The sequence below is a fragment of the Ranitomeya variabilis genome, chromosome 4 (assembly GCF_051348905.1).
Source record: "Ranitomeya variabilis isolate aRanVar5 chromosome 4, aRanVar5.hap1, whole genome shotgun sequence".
In the NCBI taxonomy this organism is placed as follows: domain Eukaryota; kingdom Metazoa; phylum Chordata; class Amphibia; order Anura; family Dendrobatidae; genus Ranitomeya; species Ranitomeya variabilis.
In genome coordinates this window covers 202,508,916-202,530,064 of record NC_135235.1, presented here as the reverse complement: position 1 = coordinate 202,530,064, position 21,149 = coordinate 202,508,916, and the positions used below count along the sequence as shown (strand labels likewise).

Sequence of the window (21,149 nt, the reverse complement as noted above, 5' to 3'; positions counted from 1 at the left end):
TCTTCTGTTGCTTGCTAGGACCAACCCCAGGTGGATGTTTGGCCAAAAGCCAAGAGCTGCTTCAGCTGGTTGGTTATGATAATGAAAAGTCCCCCCCACATATCTGGGAGAAAGTAATGTCACAACTTCATAACTAAGCAGTTATTCAATTCATAAGAGCAAAGCAACTCCAAACTTTGAAAGACAGGAAAAAGGGACACGTACTACAAAACATCACAGCACGCATTATGATGTCCCAGCAGTGCCCTTCATACATTATGATGCCTCCACTCAGAAAAGGCTAAAATAAAATCACCTAGCCCCATTCCCACGGTGAGTGGAGTGGACCTGCATCTGTCTACACTGTGTGAGGCTCATCTCAGCAGGTGTCTTAGGTGCGATGTTATCACTCCTCCAGCGCTGATCCTTAGGTAGAACTTACAGGTTGGAGGGTGGAGCAGGGAGCTGACGGCTCTTCGCTCCACCACTATGTTCTCAAGATGAAGATACAGTTGGATCCAGAACACACTGTCAACCTCAAAAGACAACAGAACAGCTCTCTAAATCTGTGAATGTCCTGGTGAATCCAGGACAGTTGGAAGGTATGAACCCATATCAATAATGTTTAGTGAATGTACAGGGTATTCAGAAAGTAATCTCACAAACGTACTGTTTCCATATCTTGCTATGTTATAGTCTCATTCTAGATTGGATATTTAAACGGTTTGTCCCATATTCGTATCTTCAGGTGTGCACCGCTTTCCAACCTCCTACTTACTTCGGGAGGTGCACTCCTGAAAATTTACATTCCTGACCAGCAGCAGTGGCAGCACTATTTTGGCCCGATCCCATGCTGCAAGAAGAGGCACCTTTCCCTCGCAGCATTGGAGGAGCACAGGGACACTGATCCAACGATCCACGCAGATTTGTCGCAGCATTTGGAAGCTGTAGAGCAAAGATCTTGCATGAGACTGCAGTATAGCCCTGGCCCTTATACATGCTCTGTCAGCACAGAATGACTGTTCAAACCAAGTACAGGTGCTCGGTGCTCCATGGACAGAGTCCCTTTAACACACAGATTGCTGGGAGACACAGCGCGCACACGTCACACTGGATCGCTTCCTGGCTTCAGACTGTGATTCACTCCCCTTTCCTGACCTATTTAAAGCAGCAGTCTTTTTCCTGACTCTGACAAAATCCGGATTTAGTCAGTGAGTCAACAATGGCCACAAGATGGGGCATCTGCTCTGCTGGCAAAATAAGTAATGACTTCGTGGTGGCTCTGCACACCCTACCGGCTCAGGATCATCAGGTGGGTGCAGATCTGAGTACGAGAAGTAACGTAGCGCGCTCATCCGAGCTGACGCGAACTTTGCCCAGCTGCCATCTCCTCGTCTACAATAGTGTGACCAGCAGAACAATCCTCATGTTTCCACCTCTGACCCTGCTGCAGGCCCTTCACCCAAATCTATAGGTCAGACCTCCAAAGTTTCTAGAGTGAGAATACTGTAATGCTTCGGAGCCCTAAGGTGATGAGTTTTGGGTGAATTTTTTTTTACGTTGCGTATTTTACAAAAAATACAAGACTTAATGGTTGAAGAAAATCTTCAACATCAAAATCTCATTGTAGGAACCTAGCCTAAGGCAACGCACTGCGCAGAACAACGGATCATTCAGACGTCATTCTTTTCTTTTGCCAGCATAAAAAGAAAACCCAAAACAGACTAATTTCCATCAATGTTCCAGTTTTTACCATCACAGTTTTATGTGTTTTTTTCTTACAAACAAAAAGTTTTCTAAAGCACCGAACAGTGCATGTATGGCACCTGTAGGCTATCCAATATTTTTTTTTTTACCAATATTTCTTTACCAATATTTTTTTTACTAATTGTTTTTTACAAATATATATTTTTTCACCAATATCTTCTTTTTTACCAATATTTTTTTACTAATATATTTTTTTCACCAATATTTTTTTTCCTATTTTTTTCACCCAATAACTTTTTTTATTCACAGACCCATAGACTTGCATTGGCGCGAGTTTAATGCGTGACTTACATCAAAGTCGGAAATGGCTCTGTGTTTTGGTGCGGACCACTCAGTCTGAAAAAAAAAAACATTGACCCGTGAACAGCCCATACTCCATAAAGGGTACGAGTTCTAGCCGTCAAAAATACGGTAAGGACTTGTATGCGAAAAAGTAATGTCTGATTACCCTTAGCCACAACCGTGTGTTGCTGTCTGAGAACGGACTGCTATTCATGGACCCAAGCGCGACAGCGCCAGATATGCCTTGGTCTTGCATTAATTGTAACGCCAACTTTGTGGATTGCACTTCCCAAAAATTAAAAAAAAAGTAATTGTCAAATATTACAGCCATTTTCCATCCATTCAAAAGGAATGGAGTGGTTTTGACCAGGGTGTCAGCAGAGATGAGGGGAAACAGGAAAAAAAGTTTTTTCAGTTTCTCCCATCTAAGAGTTTGTACACACGTTTAGTATTTGCAGCAGACCTGTCTTGGCAGTAAACACGCTGTGTAAAATATGTGCATTGTTGCCGCGTTTTTGATACAGCTTTTTACTCATATTTTTGAATGGGTTAAAACTGCAAAAACACTGAAAAACTTGTCATTCTGAAGATGTGAAAAAATGCTTTGAATATTCAAATCTGTAAGGAAAAATTAAGCAGCATGTGCAGGAGATTTCAGAAATCATTCACTTATTTCTACAGCCTTTTCTTATCCTCTGCAAAAACTTAGTGTCGCTCTTATTCACTCTTGTCTGGACTATTGTAACTCTCTACCAAACTCTCCCCTCTCCAATCTGTCTTGAAAGCAGCAGCCAGGATCATGTTCCTGTCCAACCTCTACACCGATGCCTCCACCCTGTGCCAGCTATTGCACTAGTTGCCCATCTGCTAGAGTCCAATATAAATGTATCACTTTCACCCACAAAGCGCTCCACGGTTCAGTACCACCCTAATCTCCTCCCTCACCTGTCTACCACCGTACCTGTGCCCTCCGTTCCACTAACATCCTCAATAAACTGTACCTCCCATTCCCGTCTTGAAGACTTCTCACGTGCTGCGCCAATTCTCTAAACTGCATGCTCGCAAACGCCAGAAGCCTGACAAACAAGATGGAAGAACTAGAAGCAGAAATATCTACAGGTAACTTTGACATAGTGGGAATAACCGAGACATGGTTAGATGAAAGCTATGACTGGGCAGTTAACTTACAGGGTTACAGTCTGTTTAGAAAGGATCGTAAAAATCGAAGAGGAGGAGGGGTTTGTCTCTATGTAAAGTCTTGTCTAAAGTCCACTTTCAGGGAGGATATTAGCGAAGGTATTGAGGATGTCGAGTCCATATGGGTCGAAATTCATGGAGGGAAAAATGGTAACAAAATTCTCATTGGGGTCTGTTACAAACCCCCAAATATAACAGAAATCATGGAAAGTCTACTTCTAAAGCAGATAGATGAAGCTGCAACCCATAATGAGGTCCTGGTTATGGGGGACTTTAACTATCCGGATATTAACTGGGAAACAGAAACCTGTGAAACCCATAAAGGCAACAGGTTTCTGCTAATAACCAAGAAAAATTATCTTTCACAATTGGTGCAGAATCCAACCAGAGGAGCAGCACTTTTAGACCTAATACTATCTAATAGACCTGACAGAATAACAAATCTGCAGGTGGTCGGGCATCTAGGAAATAGTGACCACAATATTGTACAGTTTCACCTGTCTTTCACTAGGGGGACTTGTCAGGGAGTCACAAAAACACTGAACTTTAGGAAGGCAAAGTTTGACCAGCTTAGAGATGCCCTTAATCTGGTAGACTGGGACAATATCCTCAGAAATAAGAATACAGATAATAAATGGAAAATGTTTAAGAACATCCTAAATAGGCACTGTAAGCGGTTTATACCTTGTGGGAATAAAAGGACTAGAAATAGGAAAAACCCAATGTGGCTAAACAAAGAAGTAAGACAGGCAATTAACAGTAAAAAGAAAGCATTTGCACTACTAAAGCAGGATGGCACCATTGAAGCTCTAAAAAACTATAGGGAGAAAAATACTTTATCTAAAAAACTAATTAAAGCTGCCAAAAAGGAAACAGAGAAGCACATTGCTAAGGAGAGCAAAACTAATCCCAAACTGTTCTTCAACTATATCAATAGTAAAAGAATAAAAACTGAAAATGTAGGCCCCTTAAAAAATAGTGAGGAAAGAATGGTTGTAGATGACGAGGAAAAGGCTAACATATTAAACACCTTCTTCTCCACGGTATTCACGGTGGAAAATGAAATGCTAGGTGAAATCCCAAGAAACAATGAAAACCCTATATTAAGGGTCACCAATCTAACCCAAGAAGAGGTGCGAAACCGGCTAAATAAGATTAAAATAGATAAATCTCCGGGTCCGGATGGCATACACCCACGAGTACTAAGAGAACTAAGTAATGTAATAGATAAATCATTATTTCTTATTTTTAGGGACTCTATAGCGACTGGGTCTGTTCTGCAGGACTGGCGCATAGCAAATGTGGTGCCAATATTCAAAAAGGGCTCTAAAAGTGAACCTGGAAATTATAGGCCAGTAAGTCTAACCTCTACTGTTGGTAAAATATTTGAAGGGTTTCTGAAGGATGTTATTCTGGATTATCTCAATGAGAATAACTGTTTGACTCCATATCAGCATGGGTTTATGAGAAATCGCTCCTGTCAAACCAATCTAATCAGTTTTTATGAAGAGGTAAGCTATAGGCTGGACCACGGTGAGTCATTGGACGTGGTATATCTCGATTTTTCCAAAGCGTTTGATACCGTACCGCACAAGAGGTTGGTACACAAAATGAGAATGCTTGGTCTGGGGGAAAATGTGTGTAAATGGGTTAGTAACTGGCTTAGTGATAGAAAGCAGAGGGTGGTTATAAATGGTATAGTCTCTAACTGGGTCGCTGTGACCAGTGGGGTACCGCAGGGGTCGGTATTGGGACCTGTTCTTTTCAACATATTCATTAATGGTCTGGTAGAAGGTTTACACAGTAAAATATTGATATTTGCAGATGATACAAAACTATGTAAAGCAGTTAATACAAGAGAAGATAGTATTCTGCTACAGATGGATCTGGATAAGTTGGAAACTTGGGCTGAAAGGTGGCAGATGAGGTTTAACAATGATAAATGTAAGGTTATACACATGGGAAGAAGGAATCAATATCACCATTACACACTGAACGGGAAACCACTGGGTAAATCTCACATGGAGAAGGACTTGGGGATCCTAGTTAATGATAAACTTACCTGGAGCAGCCAGTGCCAGGCAGCAGCTGCCAAGGCAAACAGGATCATGGGGTGCATTAAAAGAGGTCTGGATACACATGATGAGAGCATTATACTGCCTCTGTACAAATCCCTAGTTAGACCGCACATGGAGTACTGTGTCCAGTTTTGGGCACCGGTGCTCAGGAAGGATATAATGGAACTAGAGAGAGTACAAAGGAGGGCAACAAAATTAATAAAGGGGATGGGAGAACTACAATACCCAGATAGATTAGCGAAATTAGGATTATTTAGTCTAGAAAAAAGACGACTGAGGGGCGATCTAATAACCATGTATAAGTATATAAGGGGACAATACAAATATCTCGCTGAGGATCTGTTTATACCAAGGAAGGTGACGGGCACAAGGGGGCATTCTTTGCGTCTGGAGGAGAGAAGGTTTTTCCACCAACAGAAGAGGATTCTTTACTGTTAGGGCAGTGAGAATCTGGAATTGCTTGCCTGAGGAGGTGGTGATGGCAAACTCAGTCGAGGGGTTCAAGAGAGGCCTGGATGTCTTCCTGGAGCAGAACAATATTGTATCATACAATTATTAGGTTCTGTAGAAGGACGTAGATCTGGGGATTTATTATGATGGAATATAGGCTGAACTGGATGGACAAATGTCTTTTTTCGGCCTTACTATGTATTACCCAGGACAATTTGATTAATTCCCAACATCCATGGTTTGTTCTTCTTCAGCATCACAAATCAAAATTACCCATGCAAATCTGGGCCCATGAAAATCTTAGACAGCACATGCATGAAAAATTTACCATCAATGATTTGTGAAAAACGTGTACTTTTTTATTGCGTACGAGAAAAATCACTGGCATCTGAGGTTTAAAGGGAACCTGTCAGCAGGATTGTGCTCAGTAACCTACAGACAGTGTCAAGTTGGCACCATTATACTGATTACAATTATACCTTGGTTGATGGAATCCGTCTTGTGGTTGTTTTTTAAATCTTTTTTGTCAGTTTTGAGTTAATGATATGCTCGTGCCCCGGGGCGGCCTGTGGGGGGTCTTCATGTGGTGCTCTGATTAGGTATTCATAATGCAGACTGCTGACAGGTCACTGATCCCTCACTGACCTGCCCCCTAGTTTGCATAAACAACCACAAGACTGATTTCATCACCAGGTATCATTGTAATCAGTATAATGGCGCCGACCGGACACTGTCTGTAGGTTACTGTGCACAATCCTCCTGACAGGTTCACTTTAAGAATTAAGTTTGTAGCCTTGATTTAATGACATGATTACCCCTTTAAGGACAAAGGATTTTTTTTGTGTTTTTTTTGTTGCTATCTCACTTTCTTCCAAGAGCCATAAACATATGAAGGCTTGTTTTTTTTTTTCATTGAGACGAGTTGCACTTTTCCATAGCACCATTTATTTTACCATATTATGTGCCAAAACTTGAGAAAAAAATCCAAGCATGATGAAATAGTGAACTTATTTATATTATTATTTTTGTTATAATATTGTAAAAAATGTTGGTTTTTTTTAAGAAGGTGACCAAAAAACAGCAATTCTGGCAATTTGATTTTTTTTTCTCTTCACGGCATTTAACAATCAGCTTAATTAATTCCATAATTTTTATAGACGTAGACTTTTACGATACCAAATGTTATTTTACTCTTATTTTTAACAGCGATAAAAGGGTGAAAACACATAACTTAAGTAAGGTAAAATCTTCTTCTTTCCCTGATAATTGCACTTAGTAGATGATTTTCCTTTAACCTTTTCAGGTAGCGGCGGTGGCAGCCAGAGACCTGGACCGTGCCAAGGAATTTGCCCAAAATCATAACATTCCTAAAGTTTATGGGGCATATGAAGAACTTGCCAAAGATCCAGAAGTGGGTAAGCAGTGAAATCTCTGACACCAGGTTATTGTGCACTGTTAGGCTATTTTCACGGACAGCATTTTTTTTCTATGCTTCTCCATTCCAAAGTTATGCCCCCCCCCCCCCTTCCCCGGTAATAAAAGTGCAAAGTTCCCTTCAATCAACTGGACATACATATACCACAGCACTTCTGACAAAGAACTATTCCCCCCCCTCCATAACAAGCATCTTCACAACTTAGTAGAGCCTCCCTGGCTGTTATGACCTGCTGCGATCGCGAAGCCTAGCCAGACACAAGCTTCTGTCCACGTTCCCGAGGAATCTTAGCTCATTTCACAAGGGCAATGGCTACCGGGTCAATACAATATTCTTGGGTTTCATGAACTTCCCCAGAAGCTGGTGTGTTGTAATACATCACATCTGCAGCAGGTTATAACAGCCAGAGATCCTCTACAACAAAAGTTTGTCATGTATTGGGTGAATAATTCTGAGACTATATTAATCAGTAAAATTGACATTTTGTGATGACGTGGGGGAAGATGTGTTGAGATATTTACATTGCTCGTTTCATTGGTTTATTGAAAACGGCAGAAAGTTTGTCAATTTTGCTGTGGGGGAGATTGGATAATTTTGTTTGCAATTATACCTTAATGTTTAATTCACGTACTAAGATGATCATCTTGATGTTTTCATCTAATTTTCTTCTTGAGATATCATCTACGTTGGGGCCATTCATCCTGCTCACAGGGATTTGGTTCTTCTGTTTTTTAACCATGGAAAAAATGTCTTATGTGAAAAACCGATGGCCATGAATCTTACAGAAGTTAAGGAGATCATCTCATCTGCAAGGAAACACAATCTCTTCTTAATGGAGGTTAGTTTATCCATTCTCGATCTTCTTTATGGACCATGATGCCAGTGGTGCAATTCCTGACTAGAGGCCAATGATTGGTTACAGAAGTCATAGGCTGGCCGCTTGTACACGAAGACCTGGTAGACCGCCAAAGCCTCACTACTGGATGGGGAGAGAGAAAGTGAGAAGTGTGTTTTTTTTTTTTTTAAAACCAGATAACCCTTTTCATCACTGGTATATTGCATTTCATACAGGCCTTCTGGAGCCGTTTTTTTCCAGTCTACGAAGAGATCCGTTCTCTGCTTCATCAGAAAGTTATCGGAGAGGTGAATGTTGTCCGGGCAGAGTTCGGTGTAAACTTGCTTGCTGTGGCGCGGTCAGTCGAAAAAGAACTTGGTGGAGGAGCAATTCTGGATATTGGTTGCTATTGTATCCAGTTTGCCTCCATGGTATTTAATGGAGAAAAACCGGAGTCTATAACTGCCAAAGGATTTCTGCATGAAACCGGTAAGCTTCTCTCACAACGTAATATGTCAGACCGATAGAATGTAAGAATTAGAATTTCTAGGTCTATTTTGATCTTTATAAGTGACAGTTTCCAGTTAGGATCTGTCATCACTTCATGACATCCGAGGACCAAGTCAAGGACATAACGGGCTGCAGTGTTGCTTCAGCTCTGCGTCTGCTTAATTTTTACCCTGCATAGCAGCCACTGTGGCTAACCGGACCTGTTGAAACTGCAGTTGCCCCCTTCATCAAAAAGATGCCGTACTGCAGATGGCCAGAAACGTTTTGATGCAGAGGAATAAAGGCAAACTGTATTGGGCACTGCCTCCCTTTGAATCCGTGAAGGTTGGTCCCCAGAGATCATTCAGTGATGGTAATATCTGAAGAACTCTTTATAGGAACGTTCTAGCCGAATCTAACAGTGTGCTAAAGGTAGAATAGGGGCTGAAGACCATGACACAAGGATTCTCTGCTTGGGATTCTTTGACTCTGTTAGGTTGCCCATATTCCTTAGATAGCTTTCCAACATATGGAGCATTTGGTTGATCATTCTTTCATCTCCCCCATACATGAGCATTGGTTCTGCCAACCATGCATGGGTTTTCAAGACTGAAGAAAGCTCATAAAGGGGAATGTTGGACTATCCATATGTGTGAAGAGCCTCCGTCAAATATTCCATTCGATTTGATGGAACACCTTGGGGGAACCTTTGTTGGTGGTGGCTTATCTCCCAGAAGAACAGAGGGATTGTTGAAATTCATCAAACCCAATCCTTCTCCCACCTCTTTTCCCTATCAATCTTGAGTCAACCAGACTCCAGTTTTTATTTTACACCTAAGGTATAAGCCTAAAAGTGCAAAGCTGAACCACAGTTTTACGGGAATGTTCCTACAACGAGTTATATGATGGAACCCAATTAATTTTCCTCAAATCCTTAGGTGTTGATGAGACAGTGACAATCATTCTGCAGTATTCCAGGAAACGCCAGGCCATCCTCACCTGCACCATGGTGTCCGAAATGCCAAATCAGGCCGTTATCTCTGGCACCAAGGGAATCATCCAGGTATGCAATGGCTAAAAGTATATGATCATTTTTTCCAATGATTGTTGCATTTTTTAAGTGCAAAATTAAAGTTTATCGGTACTTTAAAAATGCATTAAAAACCAGGCTATAAATCTACACAAAGTATAAAATAAAGGGAAAATGCAGAAAAAAAGCAATAATCAGAGATCGTTACTGCTTGTCAAAATATATGCAGCAATTACGCTACATGTGAATACTGCTTAAAAATCCTCGCAAGAACGGAAGGAATTTGTAATTTTAGATTTTACGGTTTGCCTAGGTTAACGTTCACCTCTTGTGGTCTTGGAGGTAGACGATCTTATAGGCAAGCACTACTCTGAATTACAGGAACCAAACACATTCTGGCAGATTACAGTCTGCACTCCATACTTTCCTAATTGTCTGGTGTCTTAAGTGGACAAAGCCTCTAATTTTAGTTCGTTGATGTGCCTGTTGGATGTTCAGACATAACTGATGTGTAGAACATTCAGGCTACGGTCCCACGATGAGCTTTTGATTTTCTGGACCCATTAAGTAAATTAGGTTCTACAAATTTTTGAAAAACACACCAAAAACTCATCGTGGAATGTAGCCTCCTTATAAATAATATGTATTAGATGTATGATCTTGTTGTCATTTTTTCCTCCCCAGATCCCTTCCTCTATGTGGTCACCAACGTCCCTAATGGTTAATGGGAAGGAAACCAAATTTGCTCTTCCTCCTACTACAAAACACCTGAACTTCAATAACAGCACGGGTCTGAGTTATGAAGCAGAACATGTGAGGCAGTGTCTGCTGAAAGGTAATAGGAAAGCTCCTGGAAGCCATTACTTATCTTCTGGGCCCAATGTGGTCATGACTCATGAGGTTGCCTATCGTCCAGTAGACTGCTTTCTCCCGACTACACCATACTGAATGAATGGGCATTAGTGATGAGCGACCATGTTCGTGTCCTAATCGAGTGTCTTCGGCGTGCTCGAAAAATATGTTCCGAGTCCCCGCGGCTGCATGTCTCACGGCTGTTCGACAGGCGCAACACTTGTAGGATTTGCCTAACAAACAGGAATCCCTGCATGTGTTGCAGCTTCGAACAGCCACAACACATGTAGTGGCAGAGACTGGACCATATTTTCCGAGCACGCCAAAATACTTTGATTAGGACACGAGCATGCTCGCTCATCACTACCGGGCATTAGTTTTCAATGGTGGGAGAGAGGAGAAAGCCATTGGCAGAGGCTTATGTCACCCAAAATCAAAAGGAACAGGCATTGTAATTCCACCTGACCGATCCTTCTCAGTCCAGTGGTGGGTTCGGCCAACTTTCATCCAACATGTATATGCGCTATACCCAGAATTGGTCTAGAACAGTCAAATGGTGGTTAATAGAAACCTAAGGCTTCTTCACATCTGCTCAGTTTTCACCATATGACGGAGGGTATAGAATCAGGGTTCCTATGGTAAAACCAGTGGACAAAATGACATGTCCATCCTTCGCTTGGACTACATGGAGCACCAATTTTTTTTTCCTTTGAGTCCCAACAAGATGTTTAGATGTGAAGGGAATGGGTTATGGGACATGTACTTTATAGCATTGCCCAAATTAAATCCCTACCTTATAGGGATTTTCCACTTCCAGAAAATCAGTTTTTCTAGAAAAAAACAGTGCTTTACTCCTTCTCTGGGTCCAGCGCTGAGTCTGCGCCGCTGTCCCCAGTGTTGTCTGCAGCGCTGACTTCACATCTACACGGCTGCAGCCAGTAATAGCTCAGCGGCTCTGCCCGAGTAGCCAGCACAATTCACAGAACTCACAGACTGGCTGCAGTACTCTGGATGTGACTTCAGCCGATGCATTTGGTGGGACAAGTGGATTCCTCTAAGTGATATCACTATGGGATCTGTCACAAACACAAGTCCCTTTTTTTTAACATACATTTTTACAGGATAGTGCTTTGGATGGTGTAATCATGTAAACTAGGCGTATGCTACAGTACTAAGTTGATATCTAATATGCCACGCAAAACCTAATCCAAATGTGATGTGAAGCCCATGATGAAAATGGCTATAAGGTGCGATTATGCCACCAGAACCACCTAATGCCATCTAGCCCACAGTCAACATCAGGAAGCCTCTTTCTTCTGTAGGTAGATTGGAAGCAATATTATTTCCTTGCCCAGAAGCTTCCTAGAAACACGTTTCTGGCCATTCCTTTCCAAAAATGGAACCAGGTCCAAATTGGGGAGGGGAAAAGCAGTTTAGGCAGTCTGCTGGTTGGCCACAGCAAACATCATGAGAAGATCTTTTACACAGGGGCTCAGAGGGGTGGTGATACTTCTCATCTAATGGGGCATATAGACAGGAACTGTCATTACGAGGAACAACCTAATGGTAAGATCTTCCATGTCATTTGAAAACTTGGATTAAAGTCAAACGTTCCATATTCAGCCATGTATAACTTGTCTATTTCAGAATTGAAAGAAAGCCCTATCATGAGCTTAGGGGAAAGTGAGCTGTTGGCCAGCATCATGGAAGAGGTCCATACTCAGCTCGGTGTCTATAAGAATGAGTGACTACCTGTCCTAATAATCAATAAATTAAGATACTGATGTGGATTTATTTAAGTGTACTTCAGCCTAAACATTTCTCAGGGGATAAAAAAAAAGTGTGGACTTCTCTTCCCAATGACCAAAAGAATTTGGTGTTAAAACTCAATTGTGAACCCTCTCCTGGGTCAGGATTTGCCCTTTACAGACATGTTCACACTACTGCTCAGCAATACTGTTGGTCTGGCCTCAATTCATTATTCCGAGAATGATGTGGCTTTCAAGTTTAGAACCAAGGAAAGATCCATGTGATAAAATGGCCTTTTAAATAAATTGGTTCCCTGTACTTCATTTAAGCAGATTTTTTTTTTCCTTCCATCAATTCTATTTCTCTACTCCTAAACATGGAATAAATGGGAAAAGTGGGAATTAGTTTCTACAGAAGAAAAAGCAACCTTTATGACCAACATGTATCTGTCTACTGGATATGCCAAACACTTAAAGAGGACCCATCACCTTCACAGTTATATCATAGTTAGGAGACCACATTTGGAAGCGTAATATCTATGAGTAGAAGAATTATGTTGAGAGAATCCCAGTTGATGGGAGCGGCCATCTTGGGATTACGGTGTCCTGAGACACGCTCAGATTACAGGCCGGTTGTGGGTACAGAGTAAAGCACAGCATGTATAGAAGCTCAGTCGTAGTAATAGTGTACATAACTGGTATGCTACACGAGACCTTATAGCCAACAGGGTGCAAGTGTCTTGTCAGGACGCACAGTGACTGCTCAGCACTGGGGCTGTAGAGGGATTTGGTCTGCGCCCCGGCTGGCCCTGTGCTAATACTGTATATGCTGAGCGCTTCTGACAGGAATAAATGGTGTATAGAGACTGACTAAGGCTGGACTTACCTTCGCATTTCAGTCCACAGCACACCACAGACTCAAACACCAATGTGAACTTAGCCTTAGGCCGGAGCCACACAAGAATTAACAGTCGAGTGGTATGTGATATAACCTGGGCTGAGCATATACAGTATAGGTACACCGCTGGTCAGGGCACAATGACTGCTGCTCTCCTGGAGACTTCAGTGGCAGACTTGGGATTCCCTCAAGGAATCCCTCTACCAGCTCCACACCCTGTCCAGCACCGAGTGCTAAAACTGTACATGCAGAGCGCTTCCGACGGGAATAAATGGTATCTCCACATTATAAAGCGGTGCAGTCTCCTGGTGCAAGAAACCGAGGCTCAATACGTCAGTATGGCCCTAGGGATGGGTGCAGGTTACCCCGTGCCATAAACACCACGGATCCCCAACTGAACGTCAGAAGCACTCGCCCTGTACAGTGTTACCGGCACGTCGCCGATGAGCGATCAGTACTGGACTAAAGGGATTTCTCCATGGAAATCAGTCCAATGCTGAGCACTACTTAGCACAAGCAGCAGTGATAGAATGGCTGGAGTTTGCAAAGTATTGTTTTTATACTTTTTTTCTGCTAGCTTTAAACCCTTCAACACATAACTTACCAGTTACCAATGGTCAGGTCCATGACTGATGCAAGCTGAGCCTGCATCTTTCCCTGCAGATGTTGGCTAAATTATTCAGCCATCATCTTCCTCTACCAGCTGTGGGTGGAGCGGAGGTCCGACCACCTAACATGCTAAATTCTAGACAGCAGTGACATGATTGCAGGACACTGATGGGTTATCAGGGTCTGCCAAGACCTCTCATGATGATTCTCCTGTGAAAATGAGCATTTATAGGAGACTGATTTTGCACTGCAATGTATAGTACATGTGATCGAGTGATTTAATTGAAACCTTGATATGCAAACTAACATTATGTAAGGTACAAGACACCATATGGAATGACAAAGGCTGGGAAATACAGAGTTGAACTCACTTGTGATCAGTGCTTGGGCAGAGATTTTAAGCGCAGGAGTCACCAATAAGATCACAGCAGTTATATATGGGCGCTCTGAGCCAGTGTTACACACAAGTCTGCAGGATCGAGCCTTTAAAGCCACCTTCCCATTTGTGTCAACCCCCAGAGCCCTTCCTCCCGACTTCCCAGCCCTCCACCTCCAAAACAAACTTCTCCACCATTACAGAATATCGACTCTCCACTCTACTCTCAAGATCACATCTCAGCACTTGACCCGATCCCCTCCCACTTCATCCCAAACCTCACCACAGTCTTCATCCCAACCCTAACCCATCTCTTCAACCTATCACCAACTAGTGTTTTCCCCTCAAGCTTTAAACATGCCTCCATCACACCTATCCTTAAAAAGCCCTCTCGACCCATCCTCTGTATCTAGCCATCGCCCTTTATCACTTCTCCCCTATGCCTCCAAGCTATTGGAACACCACGTCTACCTTGAACTGTCCTCCCATCTCTCTTCTTGCTCCCTCTTCGACTGCTTACAATCTGGCTTCTTGTCACACCATTCCACTGAAACTGCCCTAACCAAGGTCACCAATGACCTCTTAACCGCCAAGAGCAAGCGACACTACTCTGTCCTCCTCCTGGACCTGTCGGCTGCCTTTGACACAGTGGACCATTCCCTATTACTACAGACCCTCTCATCCCTTGGCATCACAAGACTTGGCCCTATCCTGATCTCATCACACCTAACAGACCAGACATTCAGCATCTCCCACACCTCCTCACCTCGCCCCCTGTCAGAGTCCCACAAGGTTCAGTCCTAGGGCCCCTGCTATTCTCCATTTACACCTTTGGCCTGGGACAACTCAGAATCTCATGGCTTTCGGTATCATCTCTATGCTGATGACACAGATTTACATCTGTGGACCAGATATCACCTCCCTACTAACCAGAATCCCTCAATGTCTGTCCACCATTTCATCCTTCTCCGCTAGATTTCTGAAACTTAACATGGACAAAACAGAATTTATCATCTTTCCCCCCCATCTCACACGACCCCCCAACGAACCTATCCATTTACAGTGTATAGCTGCCCACTCTTAGTCCCACAAGCTCGGTGCCTCGGGGTAATCCTTGACACTGATCTCTCCTTCAAACCACATATCCAAGCCCTTTCCACTTCCTGCCGACTTAAACTCATATATTTCACGAATCCATTCATTCCTCAACCAAGAATCTGCAAAAACCCTAGTCCATGCCCTCATCATCTCTCACCTGGACTACTGCAACCTCCTGCTCTGTGGCCTCCCCTCTAACACCCTCACACCCCTCCAATCTATTCCAAACTCTGCTGCCCGACTAACCCACCTGTCCCCCCCGCTATTCCCCAGCCTCTCCCCTCTGTCAATCCCTTCACTGGCTCCCCATTGCCCAGCGACTCCAGTACAAAACCCTAACCATGACATACAAAGCCATCCACAACCTGTCTCTCCCATACATCTGTGACCTCGTCTCCCGGTACTTTCCTGCACGCAACCTCCGATCCTCACAAGATCTCCTTCTCTACTCCCCTCTTATCTCCTCTTCCCACAATCGCATACAAGATTTCTCTCGCGCATCACCCCTACTCTGGAACTCTCTACCACAGACTCTTGCCTATCATCGAAACCTTCAAAAAAGAGCCTGAAGACCTACCTCTTCCAACAAGCCTATAACCTGCAGTAACCACCGATCCACCCAACCGCTGCATGACCAGCTCTACCCTCACCTACTGTATTCTCACCCATCGCTTGTAGATTGTGAGCCCTCACGGGCAGGGTCCTTTCTCCTCCTGTACCAGGACTTGTATTGTTTAAGACTGTACTTGTTTTTATTATGTATACCCCTCCTCACATGTAAAGCGCCATGGAATAAATGGCATAATAATAAGTAGTCTGGCCATGAACCACTGACCAATACACCAGCCCAAGAGGAAAACCCACAGCCATACGTAACAGACACTACTTGGCTGGGCTTTAGAGCCTGGTAATGTCATTCTACTGTTGGCAAACATTTTGCAACAGTTAGTCTGCACTGGCCGATTTGGGAGCAGCTCAATTTTCTTGCTTTTCTTTGGGGGCGGAAATTCCATCTCAACCTTTAATGAAAGGCACCACAGTTTATTGCATACATTTTATTTAGTTTATGAAGATAAATGCATAGAGTACAGTGTGCAATGACATTCTCTGTAGGGTCAACACAGCTGAGCCCCCCGAACCAGACAGGACACCGAGTCGTCAGTTTTCGGCAATCCAATTTCCTAGGGAGGAATTTAAAGTTAATATTCAGCCACTGGCAGGTCGTCACTAGCGGAGACCTTGACTGTCTCAGTGTATCAGAGTGTTCTCACAGCAAATCAAGCAATGTAGGTAAATTACAAGGCATCATCGACAGGATATAGGCAAGTAACTGTGGGGGATTGCCAATCGCAACTTACCATAAAGCAGGCAAGCTGGGTAACAGCCAGAATCCCAGAGACCCTGGAAGGAAAACCAGACATTAGTGACCTCAACTCATCATCTGGACAACCTAGAGGGATGGTCACAGGACTCAGCAGTCAGATCCATAGACAAGTGTCATCATACACTCAGGTTCGGGATAGACTCATCACAGTTCAGATCATACAGATCCATAACCAGGTGGAGAAGTCTCATTTTCTCATGTATTTTGTGTTCTGGATACTATTGCATATGTTTGTTTTTTTGCTTTAAACTCTTCAGGATTTCTGTAGTTTAAACAATAATGGTTTGTTTTAAGACCTAAAAATCAGATTGAAGAACATACCTGATGAAGACTTCAGCTTCTCATCCTCCAAATAAAACCCATTTCAGATTTGGCTGGGCTCAGCCCCACTCAGGAACCTAAAAAGCCAAGTCACAAGTCAATAACCAGACAACTACTTATCCAGACTTCCGATAAGACTACATAGGCATCAGCAAAGCCACTTGGCGTCATCGTCAGAGCCTCTTCACCAGCGAGGCTTGGAAGACCATCGTGAGTAAAAATCATCTGCCTCCCCAATAACGGGGTGTTCCAGCTTCGCTCACTTCCAGTCGGAGGCCAAAGATGTCCAGTGACTACTTCTTATGTTGACCAGTAGATGTGATGTCACCGACCACCTCCCAATGCAGAAGCGAGCAGAGCCAGAACATCCCCTTTAAGCAATCAGCACAGAATTACCTTTAAAACATTTTCACAGTTCATTCATCCTCTTCCAGGAACCTGTGGGAATAAAAATAAGATTAGCTTTCAGAAATAAGTTGTGCAAGACCTCAAGATCCAAGTGGAAGGCATGGCTGCCACAATCAAGCTTTCTACATGGGAGCCACCAGAATGTCTGCGCTGCCTTCTGCAGACCAACACTTGTATAAGACCATGTTCACATGCAGCGTTTCACAGCAATAAGGCTTCAGAAATCTCGTGCATGTGAACACAGCCTTAAGGTAAACTCAGTAGTCAGATCCGTAAGGAGTTGTGTCATCACAAGTCAGGTTCGGGATAGACTCATCATGGTTCGAATAAAGCAAAAATCAGATCAAGTCTAATAGTAATAGTTCTAAAGAAAATAAATGACGGAACAGAGTCCTCCAACATTTTATACCTGCAGGTTTCCAGGATCAGCGAGGGCCATGTTCAGCCTCCGGTTAGCTTGTTACACAACCTGCAGAATAAAGCCTCGTTATTACCGGAGCTTTGTGCTGATGACATACCCAGGGTCAGGAACAGCATCAGTAACGCCAATAGGCAGTGTCGTCAGGACCTCGTCTGAGGCTCGGAAGACCATCGTGAGAATAAACATCATCTGCATTAAGATGTTCCCATGTAGTATGTTCAGCGCTGATGTCTTACCTCCGATCTCATTGGCCATGGCTTTACCTAAAATACAAGAGCACATGTCAAGCAAAGCCAGCATTGGAATGAATAGGCATCTACCAAGTACATTGCTGAATGACAGGGAAAATTTAGTATATAGTTATATGTATATATTTTTTTTATTATACCTTTCATTGTAGAATGAGTTAGCCGAGAGCCTGTCAGAGTCCGTTCACAACATCAAGGTTGAGCTTAACAAATTTGCCCTTTCTGAGCATCTGAAAGACAGAATTTGCTCACTGAGATTCTCAGTAAACTCATTCTGGAGCCAGCAATACAGACTATAACACACACACTTCTGTAAAACATTTTACAGATATGTAATATGATATATTTTTGTATAGATCCACTTCTGTGATTAAATATATGCAAAAAAAAAAAAAAAAAAAAGTACATCTGCTCTGAGGGTTCCCCCAATATAATGCACTCACTGAGCATCCAGTTGCTTTAAAACTATCCTGCTTGGTCCCTATAAATTAAGCTTGGACCCATTCATTACACTAGTTGGGTGCCAGTCAGCAAGCATGAAGTAGGGTCTCCATCTTCAGACTTGGCACAGATGCACATTAAAAGATCATGCTATGTGGCCAGCTCCTGATTGGCAGGAGCAGTTTATTCCATGATATTTAGTAGGCCTGTCCCTTTAAGAAGCAAACCAGGCATAGTATAATAGCATCAGTCTTCAGCACCACTGAACTCAGCAGTCAGATCCGTAATGAGGAGTCTCATCAGACAGGTCAGGTTCGGGATAGACTCATCATAGTTCAGGCAAAAGATTGTTAGACAAGCAGGAGTCGCAGCAACCTCTGGTGAGTAGGAGTGTACAGTGAGCAGGAGCACAGAGGCACCACCACCTCATACAGTGTGGAGACATACAGCCTATAGGATAACAGTACGTTCCCCCTCACCTAGGAGTAATCCCGCTCCATTACATCTTATTCGTCTTCAGCTCACCATGTGACAACAACCTGCAAAACAAAGCCTCGTTATTACGGGAACTTTGTGCTGATGACATATCCAGGGTCAGGAACAGCATCAGTAACGCCAGTAGGCAGTGTCGTCAGGACCTCGCCTGAGGCTCGGAAGACCATCGTGAGAATAAACATCATCTGCGCTAATGACCAAGGAACGGAGTTAATAAGCAGTGGTGAAGTCCTCACCTAAGACCCCACAATGGTGCTTCATTCTGTGCGGCCATCTTTGTGCCTTAAGATTAGAAAAATAAATAAATAAATTTACATATTCAGGGTGAAATTCAGGGCACCAACTCAATTCATACCATCTGTCAGTAGGTTATTATGATGCAGGTGCAGAGACCCTGATTCCAGTGACAAATTGTGATTTTGATATTCTTTTGCAGATAACTGATCAATATAAGACTAGTTGTCTTGTGCCATGTAGACCTCTTGCTGTTTGCCAGCTTTCTGCCTATGCACAGTGAACACATAGACCTGCCAATCAGTGAGGTGTACAGAGTTAGACTGAGCCCGGCATTCAGAGAAAACAGATTAAGAGGCCAAGTAAGTGACATCACTGGAATCGGGGGTTTCAGGCTTCAGATTACATAATAACCTGGAGACAACAAAGCACACAACCAAGCTGGTGCAGTGTTCAGCAAGCCCTCTAGGTGGCAGCATGTGTACACATGCCTATGCAATGTATCAGATTCAGAAAACAAAAGAATTGTGTAAGAGCTTTGGGTCAACCAGACCGGACCACCATGAACTCAGCAGTCAGATCCATAGTAAGGCGTCTCATCAGACAGGTCAGGTTCGGGATAGACTCATCATAGTTCAGGTAAAAAGCGATAAGAGTGGGGCCTGGCATCCAGCTGAAAAGGACATGTGGCAGAAGCATTACAGGAGTCCTGACAACACAGGGGGTGGGATAGAGCAGCACATGGGCTCTGCTGTCCTTTTTAGCTAGATGCCAAGCACCATACACTAGATCTGGTAATCTGCACAGCAGACATCCTGGAATTGTCACAGCAGGGGAGAACTTGCAGGAGCGACAAAGGTGCAAAAAGGGTCCTCAATACAATGCTTTGTGTTATCCGTTTACATGCCCTTTTGGGGGGGGCTTGGAAGCAGCATCCATTGGAACTGGATCCTGACACTAAATGCAGGGCGCAGCTCTGAGGCCCCCCAAATCCCTTCTCTCCCTGCAATCAGCAAGGGCAAAAAGCAGCTAAGTGTGCCGCAAGCTCTCTATGGGCAGTGGGGCGCAAGGATGAGACCCCCCCCCCCCCAGTCGGTGGGCAGCACACCCAGACTGAGGATAGGCCAAAAACATAAAACAGGGGGGGGGGGCTTTAAAGTGTATGTAGAGGTTTGCAACTCCACCCAGGAGGCCAATAATGGTGGGGCAGTTGGATTTCAGCATGTCCAATCCTTCACTAATAAGCGAAATAAGACACCGGCCAGCAGCTTAGCCCCTTCACTCACGGCCGGACAGACATGCTGCAAACCAAACTAAAGGGAATCAGTCACCAGATTTCATAATTCAAACTATATACAGCATTGAGCAGATTGTGTACCTGATGAGGCTGGTATACTTACTTTGAAAATACAAGTCAGAATGGCTGTGTAAGAGCCGGTCTCTAAAAAACATTATTATAACAGCCATTCTTACATGGGATGCCCTAAAGAGTGATAGAGATAGATAGATAGATATATATATATTTTTTTTTTTCTTCTATCAGACACACTCTCCATTAAGTAAACATTCCTACAAATTAGCTAATTACCACCCATAAGATGGCAGGGGCAGCCAGCATCGACGTTTATGATGCAGAACAGTCCCAGCACTGCTACATCACTCACAGGAACAAAAGACAAAGAAACCCGAACACACGCCGCCCTGTGCGACCAGGCGCTTACCTTCCAGCCGAGCACGCTGCAATGAAAAAGGAACTTCCGCCGCTACGCGGCCGCTTAAATACTCCCACAGGGCGGAAATGAGGTAATCACACTGGCAGTGGGCGTGTCTCCCACACGTTATGGCAATAGGGGTGAAGCTCGGACCGGCGCGGCCATTTTTGGACTTTGTGGGTGGAGCCTAGGAAGTGACATCGCTAAACGCTAGAGGGCTAGACCAATGTAGTCGATGTCTGCAGTGCGGCCATTTTTGTGGAGCTCAGGGAGACTTCTTTAGCTTGTATGTTTGATATGCGATAGATTTACAGCAGGAGATTGGAATAGCGGACGAGTCTCGGTCTTTTTCGCCTGTGGTT

At 43.5% G+C, this 21,149-nt stretch overlaps 1 protein-coding gene, 1 long non-coding RNA gene and 8 other non-coding genes across 13 annotated transcripts; 1 reads left to right on the top strand and 9 right to left on the bottom strand.

Moving 5' to 3' along the window:
- Positions 1 to 1,110: 1,110 nt before the first annotated feature.
- On the top strand, positions 1,111 to 12,184 carry LOC143770233 (trans-1,2-dihydrobenzene-1,2-diol dehydrogenase-like). The gene is made up of 7 exons (XM_077259651.1): positions 1,111 to 1,291; positions 7,057 to 7,168; positions 7,863 to 8,026; positions 8,260 to 8,512; positions 9,451 to 9,575; positions 10,227 to 10,377; positions 12,042 to 12,184. Exons 1-7 carry the CDS (start codon positions 1,202 to 1,204, stop codon positions 12,140 to 12,142), a joined length of 996 nt encoding a protein of 331 aa, XP_077115766.1. The 5' UTR covers positions 1,111 to 1,201; the 3' UTR covers positions 12,143 to 12,184.
- A 3,979-nt stretch (positions 12,185 to 16,163) lies between these two features.
- LOC143770232 (uncharacterized) lies at positions 16,164 to 20,829 on the bottom strand. Of its 4 annotated transcripts, none has more exons than XR_013214578.1 (10): positions 20,797 to 20,813; positions 20,476 to 20,516; positions 19,078 to 19,123; positions 18,826 to 18,885; positions 17,894 to 17,920; positions 17,646 to 17,705; positions 17,225 to 17,266; positions 16,829 to 16,905; positions 16,482 to 16,524; positions 16,164 to 16,304 (listed from the first exon to the last, which is right to left on the bottom strand). It is a non-coding gene; the product is annotated as an uncharacterized LOC143770232 (long non-coding RNA). The 4 variants fall into 4 exon arrangements; XR_013214577.1 differs by having other exon boundaries at positions 20,476 to 20,558; positions 20,797 to 20,811; XR_013214576.1 differs by lacking the exon at positions 20,476 to 20,516 and having other exon boundaries at positions 20,797 to 20,829.
- LOC143770848 (small nucleolar RNA SNORD34) lies at positions 16,367 to 16,438 on the bottom strand. Its single transcript, XR_013214757.1, has one exon. It is a non-coding gene; the product is annotated as a small nucleolar RNA SNORD34 (small nucleolar RNA).
- LOC143770859 (small nucleolar RNA SNORD50) lies at positions 16,592 to 16,660 on the bottom strand. Its single transcript, XR_013214767.1, has one exon. It is a non-coding gene; the product is annotated as a small nucleolar RNA SNORD50 (small nucleolar RNA).
- LOC143770851 (small nucleolar RNA SNORD35) lies at positions 16,968 to 17,058 on the bottom strand. Its single transcript, XR_013214760.1, has one exon. It is a non-coding gene; the product is annotated as a small nucleolar RNA SNORD35 (small nucleolar RNA).
- Positions 17,491 to 17,560, bottom strand: LOC143770858 (small nucleolar RNA SNORD50). Its single transcript, XR_013214766.1, has one exon. It is a non-coding gene; the product is annotated as a small nucleolar RNA SNORD50 (small nucleolar RNA).
- Positions 17,764 to 17,851, bottom strand: LOC143770849 (small nucleolar RNA SNORD35). The gene has a single exon (XR_013214758.1). It is a non-coding gene; the product is annotated as a small nucleolar RNA SNORD35 (small nucleolar RNA).
- On the bottom strand, positions 18,612 to 18,683 carry LOC143770856 (small nucleolar RNA SNORD50). The gene has a single exon (XR_013214764.1). It is a non-coding gene; the product is annotated as a small nucleolar RNA SNORD50 (small nucleolar RNA).
- LOC143770850 (small nucleolar RNA SNORD35) lies at positions 18,944 to 19,031 on the bottom strand. Its single transcript, XR_013214759.1, has one exon. It is a non-coding gene; the product is annotated as a small nucleolar RNA SNORD35 (small nucleolar RNA).
- LOC143770857 (small nucleolar RNA SNORD50) lies at positions 19,641 to 19,712 on the bottom strand. The gene has a single exon (XR_013214765.1). It is a non-coding gene; the product is annotated as a small nucleolar RNA SNORD50 (small nucleolar RNA).
- Positions 20,830 to 21,149: the final 320 nt, after the last annotated feature.

What these genes read in the sequence shown, in the direction of transcription:
- LOC143770233 (XM_077259651.1), top strand. Translation starts at nt 1,202, where the DNA reads ATGGCCACAAGATGGGGCATCTGCTCTGCTGGCAAAATAAGTAATGAC. An exon ending in ACAATCTCTTCTTAATGGAG is followed by an intron (nt 8,027 to 8,259) that starts GTTAGTTTATCC and finishes CATTTCATACAG; the next exon opens with GCCTTCTGGAGCCGTTTTTT. An exon ending in AGGATTTCTGCATGAAACCG is followed by an intron (nt 8,513 to 9,450) that starts GTAAGCTTCTCT and finishes TCAAATCCTTAG; the next exon opens with GTGTTGATGAGACAGTGACA.